This window comes from Ambystoma mexicanum, chromosome 8 (assembly GCF_040938575.1).
Source record: "Ambystoma mexicanum isolate Mex_15411 chromosome 8, UKY_AmexF1_1, whole genome shotgun sequence".
Classification (NCBI taxonomy): Eukaryota; Metazoa; Chordata; class Amphibia; order Caudata; family Ambystomatidae; genus Ambystoma; species Ambystoma mexicanum.
Window position 1 is genome coordinate 506,326,436 of NC_090929.1, and position 23,527 is coordinate 506,349,962.

The 23,527-nt window shown below is 43.0% G+C and overlaps 1 protein-coding gene across 1 annotated transcript in view; it reads left to right on the top strand.

The window, feature by feature from the left end:
- GABRD (gamma-aminobutyric acid type A receptor subunit delta) overlaps nt 1–23,527 on the top strand; it is a 504,159-nt gene that overhangs the window by 375,079 nt on the left and 105,553 nt on the right. The window contains exons 6-7 of the mRNA XM_069610173.1: nt 2,875–3,012; nt 3,110–3,265. Of these exons, the coding sequence (XP_069466274.1) occupies nt 2,875–3,012; nt 3,110–3,265 (294 nt within the window). The remainder of the gene's footprint in view (nt 1–2,874; nt 3,013–3,109; nt 3,266–23,527) is intronic.

The window sequence follows — 23,527 nt, forward strand, 5'->3', positions numbered from 1 at the left end:
CTGAAAGAAAGGGTACCCGTCTGGAAGGGGCACAAGTAGAATTATGCCCCTAGGTAGATATTTCATTATATTCAATACTATCAGTCCATATCTCTGACAGTTTTGCACCAAGATCAGATGTATAACATTTTTAGTATTATTTTCGAAGAAAATCCTGCTTCTGTCTGAGAGAATTTAAATTTTTTATTTTATCTTCAGCCTTTACAGGAAAAGCAATATCATTTGCGTAAATATCAGACACTGTGCAATATAAAGAAAATATCTTGAACTGGAAGATGTGCATATGGCAGTAATCATTCTAAATGTTTTCCTATGAGTATATTCATAACTAAAATGTTTGTTTTTTATTTGTCTAAATCTGGAGTTACTCTTACCAAAGTTCCTCCATAACCATTGGCCCGTGACTTCTCTCAGTCTTTTGGGCGTTACAAAAAGGTGTAGAATTTGACATCTGGTAGTTGATTCCACACAAGACTAGGCAAACCACCCCCATTTGTGGTTGGAAATAGTTCTCTTTTTTAAAGAGAACTGAGATGGCAGTTCTTCAAATATAAGACCATGCAACGCTTTAAAATTTGCAGTTGGTGGTAGACTAAGGATGGCTTAAAATATAGAAAAGAAAAAAATGAGAAACAATACAAATGGTCTCATCATGAGTTGAGCGGTATTCTGGCAGACTTTCCCACCCAACACAATTACTGTTACCACTACTTGGTCCGGTGGTATAACCGCCAGATTGCAAGTGGTAGTGTAAGTCCCCATTTTTATTAAAGGACTCAATGGGGTATTATCAGCAGAATTATTGCAGCGGTAATTGCGCTGCAGAAATTGCACTGAAAATGTGTGGAAAGTCCGCAGATTTACCTCCAGCTTTCCTCCTAACTCATAGTTGGGCAGTGCGGTAATGCAGAGGTAACACTATTACCGCTGCATATTTACCACAATGCCCAATTTGTGATGAGGCCCAAAGTGCTGTAATCAGTTTTAGTCTGTTGGTGATGCAGATGGTTGGTTTAATATTTGAATTACACAAAAGTGTATCTAAGGTTGAATGAATAACACAACTAATTTTAGACAAAAACATATTCTTTTTACCCAAGGCCAGTCCCCCAAAACACACATTTTCACACATGTGAGATAAATACATCAAAACAATATTGGTCCCAAATCAAAAACAGTTAATAAATGGCATGCGCTTCTCCTTATCTCATCAAAGAGAAAGACAACATACAGAAATACAAAACAATAATCGAAACAAGTCTGATTCTTATTATGTCCAGACTCACACCGATGGATACTGAAGCAACCTACTAATATATACAGGTTTAAGACCACCACATGAATACAACAAAAGAAAAAGGAGAGAAGAAAATGTACAATTCTTGTATTCCGAAACATTAGTCTTCTAGAAGAGACCATAGACAAGGTTGATCTTCAATGCTGACCTCTGCCATGGTCCTAAAGCCTGAGAACATTGTGAAAGTTTCAACCATGTTGGGGGCTGTTTTTCCTCAGGACTGGAAATAAGATTTTCAGTAAGGCCCACACATGGTGTTCTCATAGATGAAAGGAAATCCCAGTGGCCCTAGGACGAAAACACACAAAAACAATCAGTGTGTTGGGGGAAAGTTGTAGAATTATATTGGCATAAACCTAAGCAATTCAAGGGATACTCACAATTATGGCTGTTCAAAAAGTATCATGCCTTTTTGGTTAAAGGATGTACCTGGAACAAACCGTGTGAACTAAAGTGAGTATTGTGTGTTTGAAACCAAAAAGTACCATCTAATAACCAGAATAATATTAAAATTGAAATCAGAGTCCCCAATGGGCACTGCACTTACAATATATAAAGTAGCAGAGCCTTCGACCAAAAAGAGTAGGGCAAAGGACATGCCTCAGGGAGCCGTGGTGGGGCACCTGGTCAGTAGTCTGTGAAGACATAATGAAACCGAGCCTGTCAGCATTGTAAGGAACATGCTGGGAGCTCGAGTTTAATGCAAAGTATTCAGAAAAGATTACTTGTTTAGCTGTAAGCAGGGATTAAAAATATGTCCAAAAACCACTCATCCCAGAGACGTCGGATTAATGGGACAGCATGGGCATGCAGGTGCAAGAGGAGCACTTGCATGCGGTAGACCGCTCTTGTGCTTTAACCGTGTTCATGTCTGGGTTGTAGGGAAGAAATGACAGGCATTGTCAGTTGCTAAATAGCAAGCCAATGCCTCCCTGCGTCCTACGTGCCATGCGATTGGACAAAGGACAGGTAATGCGTGGGCGTTTCTAAATAGCCCGTGCTGTCAGATCTACAGTGTTGCTAATGATGACCAAATGGCCGCTCTAGCTAAACAGCTGGTGGTCCTCCCGTGTGCAGGCAGGAACGTAGCCCCCTTCAGTGTGCAAACAAGTCACCAGACGAGAATGTGTACTACTGGAAAAAAAAGATTAGTGGGAGGGCCGAAGGGCGCATGTAAAGGCGCACAGGGGATCATGAATAAGCAGAGCCATGTGCTAGGGGTCGGGAGAGGGGCTGGGGGATGACTAGTTGCCACTGTCTTAATGAAATCTATCACAATTTCAACAAATCTCTTCCTGGAGACTTCAGCTCACAAGTGAAATTTGGTATATAGGTTGAAAAAAGCTAGCCATTCAGTGGTGTTAGTGAGAATATAATTGTGAAAGGTGTTCTGGGGATAGCTAGGGAAAATGATCCCTATAACTAAGTGACTGGATCCTCCTCCAGTGCTGCTGGTCTTTCAGAGTCAGAGGCCTGTCAATCTCTTGATTCTTTATTAGAACACTCTGTCTATTGATTGCTGTACCATTGGCCATGTACCAACATCCCTTATTTACATGTGAAGTTTTCTTTGGCAGATGGCTACTCTGCCGAGGATATTGTGTACCACTGGTCCGACAACCAGCCTCAGAGCCATGGACTGGAGAAGCTGCAGCTTGCCCAGTTCACAATAACCAAATACAGCTTCACCAGAGAGATGATGAACTTCAAAGCAGGTAAGTGGCAAGTGATTTTCCATTATTTTCTGTGGCCTGCCATCAATTGGGTTCCTCGTATAAACATTCATTTCTTAACTCCTCCTTCCTTCTCCAGCTGGTCAATTTCCCAGACTCAGTCTACACTTCCATTTGAGGAGGAACCGATGGGTGTACATCATACAGTCCTACGTGCCTTCAATCCTGTTGGTCGCCATGTCCTGGGTGTCCTTCTGGATCACCCAATCAGCAGTTCCAGCGAGAGTTTCACTTGGTAAAAATAATTATATATTTGATGAAATAGCTTAAGGGGTGTCTATTGGGGAGAGTCCAGAATAGCAATGCAACAATAACCAACTGCACCTATATTAAACATATAAAGTTTTAGGTATTGTTCCTCTGGGCACTTTTACCGCTTTGCTCTGATCCTCATACTAATTTCTAGACATACTTATTACCAACAAGAAAGTCTGACAAAAAGATATAACGGGGAAGGTGGTGAAGTCCCAGAGGATTGTTACGTATCATGTTAAACATTTTTCAACATGTTTTCACTTTGCGCTTGAGACAGCAACATATTCAGGAGCATAAACATTAATCTATCAGGAGTAAACCTAGTTATTTGTTTTTTGCCACAACGTTTATACAATTTGAGTATAGGTTGAACATGTATCATAGTCAAATCGGTTTTGTAACCCTTCCCCATCTTTCTTTGTTTTTGCTCACTCTTAACTATGGGGTCCACTGAGGTTCTTCTCTTCCCCCACCTTTCCTTCAACCGGCATGTCTAATCGCTCTCAAAACTCATGCAATCATTCGCATATTTGTTTTACACATATGCATATGATAAGTAGTTCCCCATCCAATTGGACAGTAAGTTGGAAGCTACTAGGGCTCAGCGTGTGTACTGTCTGGTCTTTATATTCTTGTATCAATAATAATACACTGAAACTCTGACAAAACTAAAACTATGGTGGCTGGTGGTCCACCCTTACTTTGACACCCTACTTTCCTTCCTTCTCTTATGCCTTGTCCACCTCTGATGTTGTTAATAAGGAATCTGGTTTCCTTCTTGAGCACTCTCTCTCTCTTGGGCCAGATTAAGCACATACATTTCTCTTGTTTTTACCACCGTACCTCTCACATCCTTCTAGGATTTCTGCAGTTACAACTATTGCCCAATCTCATCTTGAATAATACTTCCTGGGTCTTTCACAGGCCAGCCCTCATCTGCTACAGCTAATTAGAATGCAGTAGCAATAGTAGTAACCAATAGTTCATGTCACTCACATATCAATTTGGTTCTTTCTTCCCTTCATTGGCTGCCCGTCAAATATTGTGTCTTTTTCCAGTTCCTTTGCATTACTCACTGCTGTTTTCATGGCAGTGCTCACTTTTATTGTCTATTCAATTCACCTCTGTTTTTTTTAAATTTTTTTATTTTTTTTATTGAAACTTCAGCTTAGCGAACCCTGAAAGCAAGCTGACAGGACGCTGAACTTTTATTACAGCAAAAACAATTCATGGTTATCCTAATTCTTCCACATAAGATGGTCAGCAAATCTTAAAAGCACCAACCTCCTTTGTGATGCTAAAAACGGCATTGTCATAGAAAAGATTAGATTGAGGAATTCATTGTGAGGCAACATTCTCAATTAGTTGTAAAGAGTCCAAGAAGTCCACAATAGCACAGGTCAATCTGACATTGTGCCCTGCGGCGGCAAATGACCACCAGTTCTGATTCTAAGATTCCACAGGTAGGAATCCCCCTAAGTGGCGAATTCGCTGTGAGGTTATCGCAGGACATCCAGCAACTAAGTGTTCTATAGTTTCAATTTCGAGGTTGCAAAAGCGACAAAGATTATCCTTTACTTCCTTGATATGCCGAAGAAATTGCATCTCCCTGGTCTTCAGGGCGATTAGACGTAACCTCAAGAATTGCTCACAATTATGTTGTGATGGACAGTTTGTTAAGTAGCGACACTGGACATAGAGCTTGTGTTCACCGATGCCTGCTTTCAGTGTAGTTGGCATCATTTGTCGCAATTCACAGTTCTGGATCCAGCACCAGGACTCAAACTTCTTTTTGACACATTAGGGTTGTGATATCAGATCGGCTAGATTAAAGTCGGCATTGGCTAAAGCAGCCTCCTACAACAGTCGCCATTCGTTTAGGAGGACTGGTCTCCCACAACCTGGGATCTGTTCAAAGATTTGATACAGTAGAGTCAAGGGATTCAACTTCATCTTTCGCAGCACCATCAATGATTTCCACATAACGCAGTTGTGCATGGAGTTTAATGATAGTTCATATCGAAGTGAAGTCATTGAGATGTAGAGAGGCAGCCTCAGTACCCAACGCCAGAATATACCTTCTAGCTTCTGCCAAAACTGGGCATCGATGTTCCAACCCGATTCTGACCCAAAGGTGATTGCCGGGAGAACCTTTTGAACATAGAAGATTAGAACTGGAGCAAGTGTGAATTTTCCATAAGTCTTGTTTATTTATAGGCCTTGGATACTGAATTGCGTCATCCGATTGACAAGGTCGAGCTTCCAGTGGTGTTCATTGAGAGATGTATTGAACTTTAAGTCGAGATATCTGATGGAGTTAACCAAACTTAAAGGTGTACCGTTGATTTTCCACTGGAAGGCATTTAGTTTTTTGGTTCCTACTGCCCCAATGGTCATGATCTTTGTCTTTTACGTATTTAATTCAAGATCGTTCGTATTTAGGTACTCATATAGTTTGGTTAGGAGCCGTTGAAGACCAATCTTCGTGAGGTCCATTAAGACGAGATCGTCGGCATAAGTTATACAACGAATTTCCGTGTTGTTAATTTTTGGTGGAAAACAACGGACAGTTTCTAGTTGTATTGGGAAGTCAGAGATGAACAGTTTGAAAAGTTCAGCAGCCAGTGGGCAACCCTGTTTCACACCTTTTTCGTTGGTATTTTCTTTGATAGTTCGCCCTGATTGTTTAGGCGTATCCGTATGACGGTGTTAGAATGTAAGGCTTTTATTGGTTGGAACAAATTTTGAGGGCAATTCCAGTTTGACATTTTCTGCCAAAACTCATCCCGATTTACACTGTCGAAGGCACCCCGTAGATCAATGAATGCCAGATATAGTTTTCTTTTTACCTTTAAGGTTTCAAGTTTCAATGAGTTCAGTATCAATAGATTGACTTCTACTCCGACTCCCTTGATAAATCCAGTTTGACGGACATCGTAGATCATTTCTCGCCTAGTCCACTGAACCAATTTTTGATGTAAGAAAGAAGCAAAGATTTTTCCGATCGTGTCCAGCAAGGCAATCGGGTGATAGTTGTTGGTATCAGCCCGATTGCCTTTCTTGTGTATATGCACAATAATTGCTTCACGCCAGCACTCGGGAACCATCATTGAAGAGGACAATAAAGAGAACAAGGCTTCGATGAAGACTGACCAGTGACCATCATTTTGTTTTAACATCATATTTGATATCATATCAGGGCCAGCAGCATGCAAGCTTTTCAGTGCTCGTATTGCAATTTTAATGTCATCCAAAGAAATGTGTAGATCCCACGAAGTAAGATTGTTTTGTGGATCAGACGTTAGTTCACTCCGGAGAGCAGTGAAGATGTTCGTAAAATGCAACTCCCATTTGGCTGCTTCAATTTCATTTGTCAGAGACGCAGAATGTTGTGTGATTCCTGCGTTCAAGAATGCCCAAATTTCATATATGTTCTTTAGAATCAGTTGTTTGATTATTGATTCCGCTTTGTCCTGTTCAATTATCATTTTTTGAGATTTCAACCAATTTCTGTATGTTTGTCGTTGCAGTCAAATTGCAGCTTTGAGATCAGTACCACGCATCTTTGTGGGAGAAGACTTTTTCAATGCTCTTATGTCTTGTCGCATCAGTCTCTTTTCAGTTGTTACTAACATAGATGATAGATGTCTATGAGAGATGGCCATTACCCTGTCGGAACACTTTAATTGTGATGAAATCAGCAAGAAGCGGAGCGTAATCAACAGACAGGACTGCATTTTGGTTGAATAGTTGTTGGCTCATAGTATGAATTTGAGAGCCGTTGATCAGCAATCGATTGCTCCCTGCATTGACCAGTAACGGTGTTACGTAAGTCTTTGTACAATGTGTCCATTCAAGCATGCAGGAGAAACGCAAAAGGTCATGGTCACCGTTTGACATCTCACATACTACCAACTTCAGATCTTGACAAAAAAGATTTTCAGATACCCAAAAGTAGTCAATGATTGACCGTGTTTTTAAATTTGACCAGGTTGCGCAGGGTGGTTGGTCTCCTTTCACGTTACCATTGACCATTTTGTAGTTTCGATTTTGCAATGCAAGACTCCACATCTGACCTCTTGCATTTACCTCTTCACTCAGTAGAGGAATAAAGCACTGACTTGAGAGGTCGATTTTGAACCATGTGCAGTTTAGATCTCCGCAACAAATAATGGAAATGATCGTACAAGTTGTCAAAGCCTCATCAATATACCGTGTGATGGAATTTAGAAATGCCGTTGTACTAATTTTTTCGGGATTCCAATATTCATTTAGGATTAGCAGGTATTTCCTTGTGGATGTATTTTCGTCTCTGGTCCGCAGCAGGACACCTTGAACAAAAGGGTTGGGACAGCAAGAATTCACAATTGACCACCAGGGATTGATTTTTACTAGTGTCAGGAGACCCGAAGATGGTCTCCCTTTTGAACTTTTAATGGCTGGGTTCAATAAGGTGACATAGCCATCCCTTGATGGAGCTTCACTTAGCCAAGTTTCCTGGAGACAGATTACAAAGACTTTTTCTAGGGAAACATCAAAGCTGTTGAATAGATGAGAAACTCCTCTCGTGTTCCAAGATAAGAATTTGCACAATTTGTCGCTTGCAACCTGTCGTGGCTAATTACAATTAGCTGGATTGATCAAGTTGTCATAGGCGTGAGTAAGTCGCCTTTGAGAGTTAGTGTCACATTGGCATGGATTAACAGGTATTTTCATGGCTTTGCATATCTCAGCACGTCTGTCAGTTTGGTGTTCGTGATCCTCAGATCTCGATCTCGACTTTTCCACACTTGAATGAGTGGGGGATGGTTCAAGAGTTATGTCAAAGCCGAATACGAGCAGTTCCTCAGAAGCCTTTAGAATTGTATTACGAACCTCTGTTTTGCTTCTATATATTTCTAGGTTTTGGCTTTCTGGAAAGGCATGAAGGCCTTCTCTATTAGAGCCCCTCTGAAATGGAACTCTTTTCCTTTCTTCATTCCGCGTGCAAGCATTTGCTTTTCAGGCACCTCATAGAACATAAACTTTTCTCATCATTCTTTGAGAAACACCTGGGATGCTATATGTGGAATCTTGAGCAGTGCATGAATGTGGGCAAGTTATGTTTCCTTTACCATAACTAGTGAATTTCTGTAGAGGTCATGTTTTGTGTTGCGACCATAAGATCCCTTCACCAAAAGCTTTCTCCAGTGACTTTCTACATTGTTTATGACAGTTAACTGTAATTAACACATATTTGTTCAGCAATTTTCTTTTTAATGCTATACATTAACATATACACGGTGCTAACTGGGCATGACCCAGGGCAATGCCACGCCATGCTTCAGGCACTTCAAAAAGACCTAAAGTGGCCACTGTGCACCCTGGAACACCGGAAATTGCCTTCGGCCAAGTCTGATGCACCAGAAAGAGCCCTCAAGCGCTCAGAAGGTATGGCCTGCAGCCATGCCTTTTGAGCATTGTGCTCTTTGCATGACCTGTGTCCATGCCTGGGTACAACACAGTCACCCAGTGTGGTAATTGGACAGTTTGTCTGGTCACCCTAAAGAAACCCAATTGTCCCAGTGAGTATGGCCAGCGGCCATGTCAAAAACACTTGCACGTGATGTTAAATACCTACTGGGATTGGTCTGCAGCCATGCAAAGTGGACACTTTGTTAATACCATAGCATTGAGTGTTTTTTCACCTAAGTCAAGATTGTGAGTGGAACCATATGCCAGCTTCTCACACGTGTTTGGTGCAAATCCTTCAAGTGTGTTTTGCCATACGTGAGAGTAACACTTCTCTAAAGGAGTTTGCATGGGAAAAGCAATCATGTGGGTCTCTCCTACAACATTTCTTCCCTGGATGGAATTCAGAGTGAGATCTATATTTTTCTTGGAAATGATCATACAGAGCCATCAAATGGCAAATAAGTCGGAAAAGTACTCCTATGAAGTGTCCAACTTAGTCATAACTACCCAGTCACTATTGCCAACTCTTTTTATTGTGGAGTTTAATTTGGATTAAATAAAACATTTATAAATATAAATAAAATAGAAACATACATTTTACAATTTAACACCACGATACTATTTTAAATAAAAATTAAATCTAGATTCATAATGCTAATTCATGTGAGATGGTCTAATTACCTAGGAGTATTTGTGTGCTCTGACAAAAGGAGCCCATCTAAAATTAAGTTCATATTATTACGCCTCACGAGTTTCAACCACAGTTTCTTCATAGTTATTTCTCTTCCCCTTATGAAGTTCAAAAAATATCTATTTTGGCATGGGTCCCTGACCTTGACAGGCTATCAAACAGTGTTATGAAGATTCTGGGCCTCATTACAAGGTAGGCGCTCCCGTAATGAAGGGTGCCGGTACGGGACCAGCACCGTTCATTACGGGACGCCCTATTACGAGGTTCTCTTGCGGGACCCGGTAAGGACACTTGGTAAAACCAGGCGTCCTTCGCGGGTCCTGCAAGGGGACCAGGGAGCTCATAACGGGCCCGTTATTAGCTCCCTCCCCATTCCCATTGAGCCCTATGGGGGCTCAAATGGGAATGGAGATTGGTTTTGTGAATGAGGAAATACCGGGTCCTCCAAGGTTGGAATGACCCGGTAATTCCTCATTCACAGAATCCGGAGCTGGAACCCGGTATGGAGGCTGCCTCCATACTCGTAATGAGGCCCTCTGTCTTATTCAAAATCCTACACAGCCACACAAAGGATGTTCATCCAATCTCCTGTAACCTGTTAAGAAGGTAGCAAGGTATACAGCAAGCACATATATTTGGATGTACATGATTATTTCGTGGCGCATTTCAACATGGCTTAAAAATGTGAAGTGGGAAATTTTGCATAACTAGAATTTCGAATCACCTTATTCCCTCTACCCACCATCCCTTTACCCCCTTAAACCATACCTACCCCACACTTACCTTCTTTCTGTTCCCTTCATCAGGTGTCTCCCTGTGACATCAGTTCCATCTTCTGAAACTTCCGATGCAGGGTCCCTTTCTTTTATTTGTTTCTTTTTTCTTTATTGTCCCCCAATTTCCATTTAATGTAAGCGGGGGACACCCCTGCAACCTCCAAACCCATAATGTCGAAAAAGGAGGTGGGGGACGGGCGGGGGACACGCCACCAGCACCCGCTCGCTTCTTCGACATTATGGGATTCTTGTTTTTTTCGATGCCGAATGCGCATTAAACAACCTTTTCGGATGAAACAATATATTTCCTGCGTTGTCTTGGATATGGAAAATTCCTCCACACACTTGAGACTTGCACCTACACCTTGAAGTAGTATTTTCAGGTATTCCACTCTGTCTTGACCTGTCCTCAATTCAACACAGGAGCTGCTGAGCCCCACAGTCCCACCAAGGTGTAGTGCACTCAACTAATTGAAATACAGCTGAGCCTGTGACACCCCAGAGGGAAAGGGGAAGTGGATAAAACAACAAACACAGACACCGGATCTCCAACCTTCTTCGGGCATCTGCATGGATGAGAGATTCATTAACTGTTAATTTAACTTCTTAATGCTCACCTTAAGAAACATGCCGCTGCAGATGAATGCGCGGCCCGAAATTCGACGCCTCAGTTGAAAGCAGCGGATCGCGAGGCCACTGCTGGTCTCCCACATGTCTCCGGAGCAGCGCAGGAAGAAGCGTCTGAACAAGGTAAGCAAACAGGCAGTTAGAGAGTTTCCATGCAATCCTCTCAACAAAAACACACGTGCCACCAAAGTCAAAACCATTAACCCCCTAGGAACCAGATATAATTCCTAGAAGTTATTTGTAAGGGAAAAAATTGTCTTTTTTTATAGTGAAGAAACTGAATTAGCAAATCTGACTAATGTACTTAGCTTAAAAATGGAAGAGCTGAATGAACCAATCAAATCTTCTTTTTTTCTAAAGAGATTTATCTTCTCAGAACAAATCTTGTCTGGATTTCCTTTTCTTTAGGAAAACTGATGATTTCTCTGGAACACCTAGGCCCAAACTTCAGGAGCAAACTAAAACATGACCTGCATACATGGAATCTCAAATGAAAGGCAGTTTAACATTTTTGAACCAGTCCTTTGTTTTCCCTTCATCATGCAGATGTTTTAGCAAACATTGGGATCATTAGAGTTTTGCTGGTGTGGTAAAAATACCTGTAAAACTGTGGGTAATACCGGCACTGGAACTTTTACTGAACTGGCAAAACACAAGTTTGCCAGTGGGGGATGATTTACCTCCATGAGAAAGGATAAAATGTGTTTGGATCCCTGGCGTTAATGCCGCTGGTTTAGACTGTTGTCACATATTAGGGTGATGCCTGTGTAGGAGGCTCACGCAATCACTGCTGGACACAATTAGGTTGTCATGTTGCATGTTTTTATTCGTTGTTTAAGGGGCAATTAGTTGACCGGGTCCTGCAAGCAAGCATTGGTACATTTGCATAACGAGAATACAGCCAACACATGTTTCGACCAGGGGTCTTTATCAAGGCTTTGACAGTGTGTGAGGGTGACAGTGCGTGGTCTACTTCTCGGTCTCATCCTTTCTGACGGGTGGTCGGTATCGCCGTGCCTGGTGTGCTTGGAAGTCTCATCCACATTGAGCAACAGCAAGCTTGACAGGGCTGTTGGTGCACAACTGGCTCGATGTGGCCACGACACTGCTTACTGCTTTGCTCTCTCTCTCCAATATTTCGGATGCCACACGTCCGCTTCCGCGACTCTGGCTTGGCAGCCTGTATGAAACTTCTGGGGCTCTCCAGAGTTCCCAGTCTCCTCCCCTTACAGAGGTGACGTATCCGTGGGTCTCCCCCGGCTTAGCTTCTTCTCTCCTTTTCTCTTGCGTGGCTTCTTGAAGCATTTCGTCTTTATTATTCATTATTTTCATCTCAGTAGAATAAAGACATTTCTTCCCTTAAAGGAGTATTTACAATTTCAGTTTCACAATACCACATATTGGTTCCTTCTTTGTATGAGTCCTTGTGGGATATGGCTTAAGAGAAGAATTTGGGAGATATAGCTATTTCCTCACAGGAACAGGAGTCCTTGTCCCCACAGGGGGAGTCTATCCTGGTGAGGTCCTGCTTGCCTCTACCCCTAGGGAGGGTATTTTGGAGCACGTTCCCCTCCCTAGCCCCGCAGTGGGCTCCCTCTTAGGGAGAAGGGACGAATTCCCATAATTTGTCACACTGTTCGCACAGTAATGTTTTGTTATGTGTGCAACAGAAATAATGCAATGAGGGGATCAATCGTGTCTGAAGATATGGCAGCCCACGTGATAGCAGAACTGCCTTTGCACTTCCAGTTCAAAGCCGTTTCAGCATTGAGGAGCATAGCTGCCACACTGTTAGTTACTTTCACTGTCAGAAGAGAAAGATAATGAACATGAAAATCAGGATCATTCCATCCAGTGTTATGTAGGTGAAATTCCAGTGTCCAGCCTTGAAGGGTTGTCTAATATGCCAGAACCTGTGTTGAAGACAGTTTGTGTTACACAATTGTTAGCTGTTCCTAGAATTGATGTAATTCTCACAAGGTTAACATTTTCAATAGTGAGCTCCCACCATTTGACCAGGTGATTGTGCTTCCAAGAACCCATTTGCCCAGGTACTTTGCCTTGTCTAATGCATCTTGGAATGCCTCAGATGTACTGGCTATGACTATTATCACGTTCTTGAGGTATGCCAACCTCAAAGACAACAGCAGGAACTGAAGTTGCCTTAGCTTGACTTCACGCTATTGTAGTTGTACTGGTGGTTGGAGTATTATTCCACATCATGTAAACACAATGGTAACAGTGGCCAGGCAATTCCCAGGTCTTCGCCATGCATGCAGCATTAAACGGAATTATGTAGCAACCACTTAGCAACCACTTAGACATATTCCAAAGCTTGCCCCCTAGAATCTGGATAAAAGTACTTTTTTTGATACACCTAGTTTGAAAATGGTTATAATGTAACACATACAGGAGATGGGTCAACCTGCTTACTAGTTCTAAAGCATCATCTCTGCGTGCCAAGAATCTCCTCCCCATGTGGAGTTTAAAGGGACAGTCTCTTGCATGGATTTCTTTTCATGTTAGCATAACACATTGTACCAAATGCTACAGTGTAGAGATTACCATCCTCTGATGGTGAAGGGAAGGTATATCTGTTTTCATAATATGGAAACTGCTTTCGATTCTGGAGATGAGCCTGAGAAAGGCAATGCCAAATGTTTGCAGTGTGTTTTGTTTGACCGCTGTTCTGTGTTATGGTTCTGAAACAATAATGTGTCAAAATAGCTAACAAAACAAACATAATCATCCATTTAATGCAAATCTGCCCTATTGTCTTCAGTATTTAACAAAGCCCGATGGGTAAATGTCTTAAGTTTAGCCCTTAATAAGTTTGAATGAGTTTTTAGAATCAGGAATACAAGAGTAAAATGTATTGACTCCTTTATCACTAATAATGTGCGTGTATATGCAAGGTAGGCCCACTCTATGTTGTGCAATGGCCTGCAGAAGTGGGTGAATGCTTATAGATGAAGGGACACTAATCTTTACTCCCTTTTGTGTAGTGTATGTAGAAAGGGTTGATGGGGTCATATATACAACACTGCTGGCAGGATGGGGTGCTGCTGGAGTCAAAAGTGTCCCACTGCTCAAAATATATATACATAATGATGCTCATCCACGGCAAAAAGTAAAACGGTGTTAGGGTTCCAAGACTATTTTCCACGTTGTATACCAGACCAAGCTTTTCACGGTATGGGGAAATCCTCGGCAGTTGTTTGTTCAAACACCCATGTTCCAGATTGTAAAGTACTCTCCTCAGTAGAATTTCAGTTTTAACCATCAACGAATCTCATAGTATTGTTTTGAGAAGCAGTGGATCTGCACTAGTCATTGAAATGGCGGGATTATGTAACAGGCATGTTGATTGGTGAGATTGATGACCAGGGTCCTTATGTGTCCTTATCGGGCCTTCCCCCCACCCCCTCCAGTTGCCTTCAGCTTCTGCCCACTTCCAGCTCTTGCTTTGGGCACCCACTGCCCGGTGCTGTTTCACAGGCCTGCACTCATTGTATTGGCAGATGACCTCTCTTACCCAGTGATCTCTGCTAGGCACTTAACAGCTGCTTGCAACTTACTCCCTAGCACTTCCCTCAATCGAACTCCTAGAACTTCACCCTTCTCCCGCCCCTTCTCTTGCTCTCCACTTGCACGCTCTGAATGCTCACAAGGCCTACCTGGATCGCCTCTTTCTTTCTCTTCATTGTTATTGTATTTGCATGTCATTCTCTTGTTCCCTCCCTGATGCCCTGTGGGTGCTTTGAAACACAATGTATTTGCTGTTTAAGTGCCTTACAGATGCACAATAACTAAATAACAGCAGGTAACAATGTTAATCTTGTCGGGCTTGTTTGAAAGTACCGGTTGGACAGGGTCTCCAGGCTCTTTTGGAATTGTGAATAATATTGTTTTGTCTTTTAGACCATACACATATATGTGTTAGGGAATCCTTTTTGTTAAGGACAAGTTGTTCATAAGCATGTGTTTATATCCTCATATATGTATGGAGCTTGCCTTGTATGGCATCACAGATTTTGTAGTGTGTTGTTTAGTGGAGAGCTAGTGCATTGCCAGGACAACTGAGCACAATATCTGTTCTGTGTGCTGTAGTTTAAATGACCCCCACAAGACGATTTGCTACCTTGATGTTACAAACCAGTTGCCTGAATTTCTGTTCTGGTATTGTGTACACATGGTAACGATGTGCATTTGACCAGCTCTCACCAAAATCACAAAATGTATATCTAAATGCATTCTGTTCAGGAAACAATGCCACCTCTAAATCCTTATCTGTGTTCTTTGCTTGAAGAGGACCACTCTAATGCATTTGATTGTAAATGTGTTGCAAAATATGTGTGTGATCTGCCATCCAATTTGATGGGTGAAAATGCACTCCCACTAATGTAGCATGGTTTAACGAATGCTGCATAGCTGTACTCATACATAAGTATGACCAGCATTTAACAAACCCAACAGTGCCTTTAGCTGTCTGAGTATGTGAGTATTCTGCAGGTGTACATATTTCTCAAGATGTTGTGTGGGAAGACCCCTCCCCTGATCTGAGAATAAAAACCCCAAACTGTAACTTCTGTTTAGACTATCTTTGACTTATTAAAATTAAAAACAAATCCCTTAGAAGGTAATTGGTTTTGTGGTGAAATTCACCTTGTCTAAGTAATGTAATGTAACGTAAAGCGGTCTTGTGACTATTCAAATCATCATCTGTTCCATAGATTTCATCTGCATAATGCCAATATTTTGCAATACCATCTAATGGACTCTGGATTCCTCTTCAACAATTTGCTGTGATGTTTGTAAAACCATGAGTGATTCTAGTTACACAATAGTCTGTTCCTCTAAAGGTAAACACAAGGTATTTGTCACTCTCTGTATCTAAAGGTTGTGCAAAGAATGCATTCCCTAAATCGAGATCATTTTTATACCTACACCAGGGTGACAAATTTGCACACACCAATAGTCATTGGCTTGTGATATTCCACTCTTGGCAAGTAAGAAATGGCATGCTGTGTGTATGTATGCAATTTAGGTGCGAGACGTAATGAGAGAATTCGTCCCTTTTCCCCAAAGGGGATCCCCCTGTGACGCTAGGGTGGTGAGCCCACTCCGCACCACCCTTCCCAGCGGTCGAAGCAAGTGGGACCTCACCGGGAGAGACTCCAGGACTCCCATTCCTGCAAGGAACTCGCAAAATCATTACTCATAATGGCATACATGGGACTCTCTAAAATATCAAGGACTTTGTGATGAACCAGAAATGAGATGTGGACATAGAGAACTCATAGTGATTGCTAGATACTTTTATTGAAATAATAAAAAGGGTTGAAAAATGCCTGACCTACGTTAGGAGGTATTTCCCTACCTCAACCAGAATGAAATGTCCTGTGCCCGAAATCCTATGCTAGCCCTTACACATCAAAAGCAACTATACAGTGATAAGGGTATTGTCTCTGGTCTGGTAAGTGCACAAATGTTCAATTTAAAAAAGTAATGGCAAACTCCAACACAAGGCTCCAACTGAACAAGGTTCACAAATCCAGTGGATAACTCCCTTTCCATTGGTTGTCTTCCACAAGACCAACAGTTCACTTCCTGGAAATGACTCCCTTCCCCAGGTTTCTTTCCACACACAAAGCAGTATAAGTAAATCAGAATCTTAAGGGCATGCCTCTTCCTTATAATCCTCTTTTCTACCAGGAAATAATATAACTGAAAGGCGAGTCCCAGACACGCAGGATGCCTGGTATACGCCCCTGCCAGGGTCCCTCCGTCTGCAATATTTGCTTCACGGAACGAACGGCATGAGTCTTCCTAGGGGCTTTCTTTATGATGTTCACTTTAACTTTAATAAAGTTAACTTCGCCTGGTATACTCTCCTGTCAGGGCTTTTGCCTTGTATACTTCACTTTCACACTTGGGAACTTGCCTTTGCCTGGTTTGCCTGCCAGGTCTGGTATGCATTTCCTCAAGCTTTGAATGTACAGTCTCGTTCAAATACTTGATTTTGCCTGGTGTACTCTCCTGCCGGGACTTATCTGCAGGTTTCTTTCTTCTTGCCCATAAAGTAATATTTGTCCAATATCGATTAGAAAACTCTGTTTTAACACAGCTCACTTCGCTTTCTATACTTTCAATTTTACATATGGGACCAACGACCTGTTTGTGGTCTGTTTCAAAGACCCTTTAAACTCTTTACTGCTCCATTTGGCATCTATTTGGTTATTGGTGTGAAGAGGCATTCACCCTCAAGCAATCCGGTGGACCGCTTATCCTTCACTTTTCCCTCACGTTAGCAGGATTTTCTTCAGCACCACTCTCCCCGGCGTGCTGGGTTGCAGTGATCTGACCGGCATCTTTACAGAATGCAGCGTCGCCGGGCTTTGGCACTTTTCCTTCCTGTTCCTGTTCTCCTTCTCGTTCACCTCTGTCCGCTGAGGTGAATTGAAACTTCCCAGCAAGGTGGAGCGCCTTCCAGAGACTAGACCGTTGCATTGGCTTCTTGGTCTTAGTCATCTTCATTGCTCCGTTCCTCTTTCTCATTCCAGGACCACCATATATATGGGTCAGTTCTGGGTATATTACTTTGACAGGTATTATCAATAAGGTTTATAGGTGACTGATAGGAGCTAGCACAATAAGCCATAAAGGCCTGAGACATGGAGGGGATATCCCTAAAAGGGAAAGGGGGTATGTGTTTTCATCCAAAGATTCCATGCTATCCAGTTGAGGGTCACCTCCCCCAACGTGGTCTTCCCTCATATAGACACCCCCAGGGTCAGGATCAGGTAGCGGCTGCCGTCCCCTGGCCACACGGGCAGAGGCTATCTCCGGGAAAAGAGTGATGACACCATCAGATTCATCACAACTTACAAGTCCAAAGACTTGGTTGAAGAAAAAGCCAATCTATGCAATTATCAAGAAGCCAGAGAATGTATCCCATTAAATACAAATCCCAAATCAGCTGAAATGAGTAAACTGACTAGCAAGTACATGCTGAATAGCGTGATAAAGGCACGCATACGCAGAGACGGGAGGCCCCCTTCCTGTGTAACACCTGAAGGAGGCAGAGCAGATGCAAGCTGCAGAGCCTGCGACATTCGAGCTTGCGCTGGACAGAAAGGCTGAAACGCCAGAGTCACAGCATAGCCCAGATGCAAGAAGGAGAGAGGGCTGGAGCCCAAAAAATTATGGGGGTCTGACCATGTACGATACTTGGTGGACAGGCAGCCCTCAAACCAATGCCGATACTATCCCGAGAACGAAGCGGCAATCGACCGGGTTACCTGAAGAAGTACCAGGATGCTGCAGGAACAAGAGAGAATCCCAGGAAGAGGACGCCAGCGAGAATGAGCCGACAGCAACAAGGAGCGAGAGAGAAGCTTCCAGACACCGAGCCCAGAGATGTTCCCCAGTGTTGTTGAGGGTAACAGGGAGAACGGGAAGGCCAAAAGGGAATTGTTATACAGTTCAAGAAACTCATCCCAGTACAAGTAAAGAAAAGTAGAATACAAAACTGATGAACTTAAATTGTATTTATGTAAGAAAGAGAATCATTGAAGTCCCTGAGAGTGAGAGAAAGCAACCTTGGATATCACTACCCTGAGAAAAGAGCAAAGTACCCAAACCTTCAACAAAGGGAACATAAGAGAAAGAGAACCTTATGTAAGAAATAGAATTTTTGAAGTCCCTGAGAGGAAGGGAAGGCAATCTTGGATAGCACTACCCTGGGAAAAGCAGAAAGTACTCAGGCCTTCAACACATAAAGGGACCATACGAGAAAAAGAATGTTATGAATGGAAATACAGAGAAACCACCAAAGTAAACAGTACACAAGACAGAGAAAGTCAGAATAAGGTCAACCACTATTGGCTAAAAGGCCAGAAATACAGAAGACATTGTACATCTCTGGGTTGTGCTGAGTCTTTTAAAAAGGATCAAAGAAAGTATAAAACATCAAGGAAAGAACTTCTTCAGGAAGAGGGAAAAGCTAATAATCTCATGAAAGAGCTGCATGAACTGGTACAGCAAGTAATGAGAGACTATCTAAAGATTACCTATTTGCAAGAAACCCAGAGACTGATATAAGAAGTATTCTTAGGCGAAGGGAGCCATTCTCCTGACCTTAGTTTATTTAGAGTAGTGGTAGGGCCAGTTAGATTAGCTTTGGACAACAGATGTAATCTTTTGGACATTCACAGACAAATGACAAGCACCCAAGTTATAAATATAGGTAGGGAGCATCCTATACCGATAGAAAAAGTTAGGCCTTATTTTTATTTCTTTAATAAAATATTTGAAATATGTCCTCAGAGTGTCAGTCCTCTTTCTGACCCTCCACAGGTGGCGAGTGCCTTTTCTATGGCTGGCTAGTAGCTTGCAACTTGAATTTTTGTTCCCTGCTAACACGTCTGTGTCACTGGGGTTAGTAATATCCTCGTTGTCAAAAGAAGAGTCCGATTCACCACCCTCCCCAAGCTCGTCACCTTTGTCCTTCTTCTTGGTACCCCTCTTATCTTTTCTTCTGGGTCTCTCCTTTTTTTTGTGGAGATAGGGACGTTCACGGAAGGATGCCACAGTGCCACCTACAAGGGTGACCAAGGGCAATCCTCCGGGAACGTCGAGAAGGGGAAAAAGCCAACAGCACAAAAAACCCCTGAGAGACCTCTTTAGTTGACTGGAGTGGGCTGGTGGAAGAGATGGTATACGAAGCCGATTGCAGATTCCAGGCTGCGAGGCAGTCCAAAAGGTGAACTGAGGTCTGGTACACAGGTGGGCTGGAGAGTGCACAACGTGAGACAGAGGCAATCCAAAGATGGGCTGAGGTCTGGTACACTGGCGGGCTGGAGGGTACACAACGTGAGGCAGAGGCAATCCAAAGGCGCGCTGAGGTCTGGTACACAGGCGGACAGGAGAGTACAGATGAGTACAGAGGAGTACAAAGAAAGCGAGTAAGCTGTGGAGGGTGAGAATACACAGGAAACAGAGTAGAAAATAAGAAAGAAGGTTGGAGAGGGAGCGGGAGTAAATACACAAGAGAGCAAGAGTAGCTGGAGGAAGGAACAGACACAGTCCGCAAAACAACGGGGAAGGAATGCAGGAGAAGCGTTAGGCAACAAACAGGTGGGTAACCAGGAAGCGTTGCAACGCGTCCGTAAACCGGAAGTAGTTGTAGAAATACCTCCGGTCACGTACGCGCGCAACAACTAGACCAGTAATAAAACTCAAAGAACAAACGTGACGGAACTGACCATGGCGGACCATGGCGCCAGCGGTTCCAAATCCGCCACCATCGCCGAGGCATGACAGTATGCCCCCTCCTAAGGTGACCTCCCCCGGGCTTATCCGGATGAAAGTAATGAAACTTGCGTATCAGAAAAGGGGCTGTAATATGTGAGGTAGGTTCCCATGAATTTTCAGACCAGGGATAACCTTACCACCGTACAAGATACTCCAATCTACCTCTGCGATATCTAGAATCGCAGATTTGAGCAACTTCATACTCGTAAAACACAAGGGACTGTTTTGGGTATTCCGACTGTGGGTTGCCCAATACTCTGGTCACACTAGGAACTCACAGTTCTTTTAGTGAAAAGGGTAGGGATGGATACATCTCTATCACTGAACTCACAAATGCAAGTAAGTACACTCTATCATGCTAAAAAACACATAAAGCCGTTCCCGACTATATGTGTGTCTGCCATTTTCCGGATGAAATTCTAAAATCTTTAATGGAATTTCTCCATTAGGCAGGTGCAGGAATGTCTATTAAAAAGACTGGAGAGTGTGCATTATATTCTCCAGTGGGTTCCTCTTTTGCATCTGAGCATTGAAGAATCTTGTAGGGTCCTTGATATTTTTTTTTCAGGATCCTAATAGGGAGACCCTGCCTGTGCTATTTACTGGAGCACTAGCTCTATTGGGAGACCTGACCTAGTGCTCCAGTAAATAGCACAGGCAGGGTCTTCCCTATTAGGATCCTGAAAAACAAATATCAATGACCCTACAAGATTCTTCAATGCTCAGATGCAAAAGAGGAACCCACTGGAGAATATAATCCACACTCTCCCGTCTTTTTAATAGACATTCCTGCACCTGCCTAACGGAGAAAGCCCATTAAAGATTTTAGAATTTCATCCGGAAAATGGCAGACACACATATAGTCGGGAACGGCTTTATGTGTTTTTTAGCACAATAGAGTGTACTTACTTGCATTTGTGAGTTCAGTGATAGAGATGTATCCAACTTCATACTCGCCCTGGGTAGAATCTGGGGGTAAAGTAGTCTTCTTCGGTTGGCGAGACCAGGTATCCTCCTGGAAAGGTTTCAATTGCGAGATATGAAAGGCAGGGTGTACCTTACGAAGGCCTAGGGGAAGCTTTAACCGAAAGGCCACAGGATTGATTTTCTGTGTGATCTTGTATGGTCCTAGGAACTTAGGGGACAGCTTGGAGGGATGAGTCCATCGAGATAAATATCTCGTGGACAGCATAACCCGAGATCCTACTTCCCACCCAGGGACAGGTTGGCGGTGCTTGTCGGCTTGTGTCTTGTAACGCTTCTGTGCTTCACTGAGGCTTTCCCTAGTTTTCTTGTGGATTTCTCTGAGAAGGGAAAGCGAAGAATCAACAGCGGGCAAGTTGGTAGGTAGGTCAGAAAGTGGTATGATAGAACGGGGTGATAGCCATAAGTGCAGAAAAAAGGACTGATATCAACAGCAGAGTGTACAGAGTTATTATAAGAAAACTCAGCTAGGGGTAATAGTGAGCACCAATTGTCCTGTTGGAGATTTATGAAACATCGCAAGTATTGTTCGAAAGTACCATTTAGGCGTTCAGTCTGTCCGTTAGATTGAGGGTGAAATCCTGATGTCAATGCTCTCTCCACTCCCAGCCTATCACAGAAGGCTTTCCAAAACCGGGAAGTATATTGACTTCCCCGATCCGAGATTATTTTAGTGGGTATACCATGGAGACGGAAGACATCTTTAAGGAACACCTCTGCCATTTCGGCTGCGGATGGAAAACCAGGCAAGGGGGAAAATGAGCCAGTTTGGTTAAAGAATCTACCACCACCATTATACACGTACATCCTTGAGACTGGGGCAACTCAACGATGAAATCGGTCGAGATAGAACTCCAAAGCCCGACAGGTACAGCACAGGATTCTAACAACCCTAAGGGCTTTTGATGTGAGGCCTTGTTACGAAGACAGACTGCACATGATCGTACATAGTGATCAACATCTTCCCTCATCCCTGGCCAGTAAAAATGTCTTTGTAGGTACTCTAAGGTGCCTTTGCAGCCTCTATGACCGGCTATCTTGGAATCATGACACCAAGTCAATGCCGTCTTCTGAAAAGTTGGTGTGGGTAAATATAGTTTGCCTCTTACAAGATAGAGACCGTCTCTGATGTCATATACAATGTTCTTTGAGTGTTTGTCCACTTCGAATTGTCCTCCAGAAACATCTTTCACTTGCCTCAAGAATATGGAGAGCTCTCCGATTCGCTTGGTTAGAGGAAACATCCGTTCTCGAGAGGGTTCTGATTCTGGCAGGTAGTCACTTCGGCGAGAAAGGGAATCTGCCACCACATTCTGATTTCCTGGTATGTACGTAATGACAAAATCAAATTGGGCGAAGAAATGAGCCCATCAGGCTTGACGTGTATTGTAACATTCAAATTGCCTCAGGACCTGAAGGTTCTTATGATCGGTCCGAATGGTAAACGGGTGCTCACCTCCCTGAAGAAAATAGCGCCACTCCAGACAAGCTGATTTCATGGCCAACAATTTGCGTTCAATTACAGAATAATTACTCTGGCTGGCATTGAGGGTCTTAGAAAAATATGAAATGGGGTGCTCCAGGCTCTGATGTTCCTGCAATAAGACTGCTCCAATGGCGGCAGCCGACGCATCCGTCTCCAAGATAAAGGGTAAACTTTGATCTGGCTGAAGAAGAATGGGAGCCGAACAAAAGGCTTCTTTGAGAGTGCAAAAACTGTCTTCTGCTTCAGTAGTCCATCTGAACGGAACCGAAGACTTCTTAAGTAGGGTCGTAATGGGTACGATCATCTGGGAAAAATTAGATATGAACTTTCAGTAAAAGTTCGCCAGACCCAGGAATCATTGGATCTCCTTGACAGAATTTGGCGAGGGCCACTCCAGGATAGAGGCCACCTTGCGGGGGTCCATGGCAATACCTTGACTAGAAAGGATAAATCCTAAATACGGAATGGATGTGGCTGAAAACACGGAGTTTGACTGAGAGGTGGTTGTCTCTTAGTCTTTGGAAGACTTCCTTGACGTGACTTTTGTGTTCTTCTAAATTGTTGGAAAACACCAGAATGTCATCAAGATATACTACGGTAGTATGGCATAGTAGATCTGAAAATAATAGTCGGTCCATAAAGCGTAGGAAGATGGATGGGGCATTTACTAACCCAAAGGACATCACCAGATACTCGAAGAGCCCCAACGGAGTCCTGAAGGCCGTCTTCCACTCGTCTCCTGTCTGCACTCGGAGCGGATGGTAGGCATTCCTTAGATCAAGTTTGGTGAATACGGTGGCTCCATGGACTGCTTGAATGATTTCAGTTATCAAGGGCATTGGGTATCGGTCCTTTATGGTCACTTTGTTCAAGCCCCAGTAGTCGATGCAAGGTCTCAATTCCTGTGAC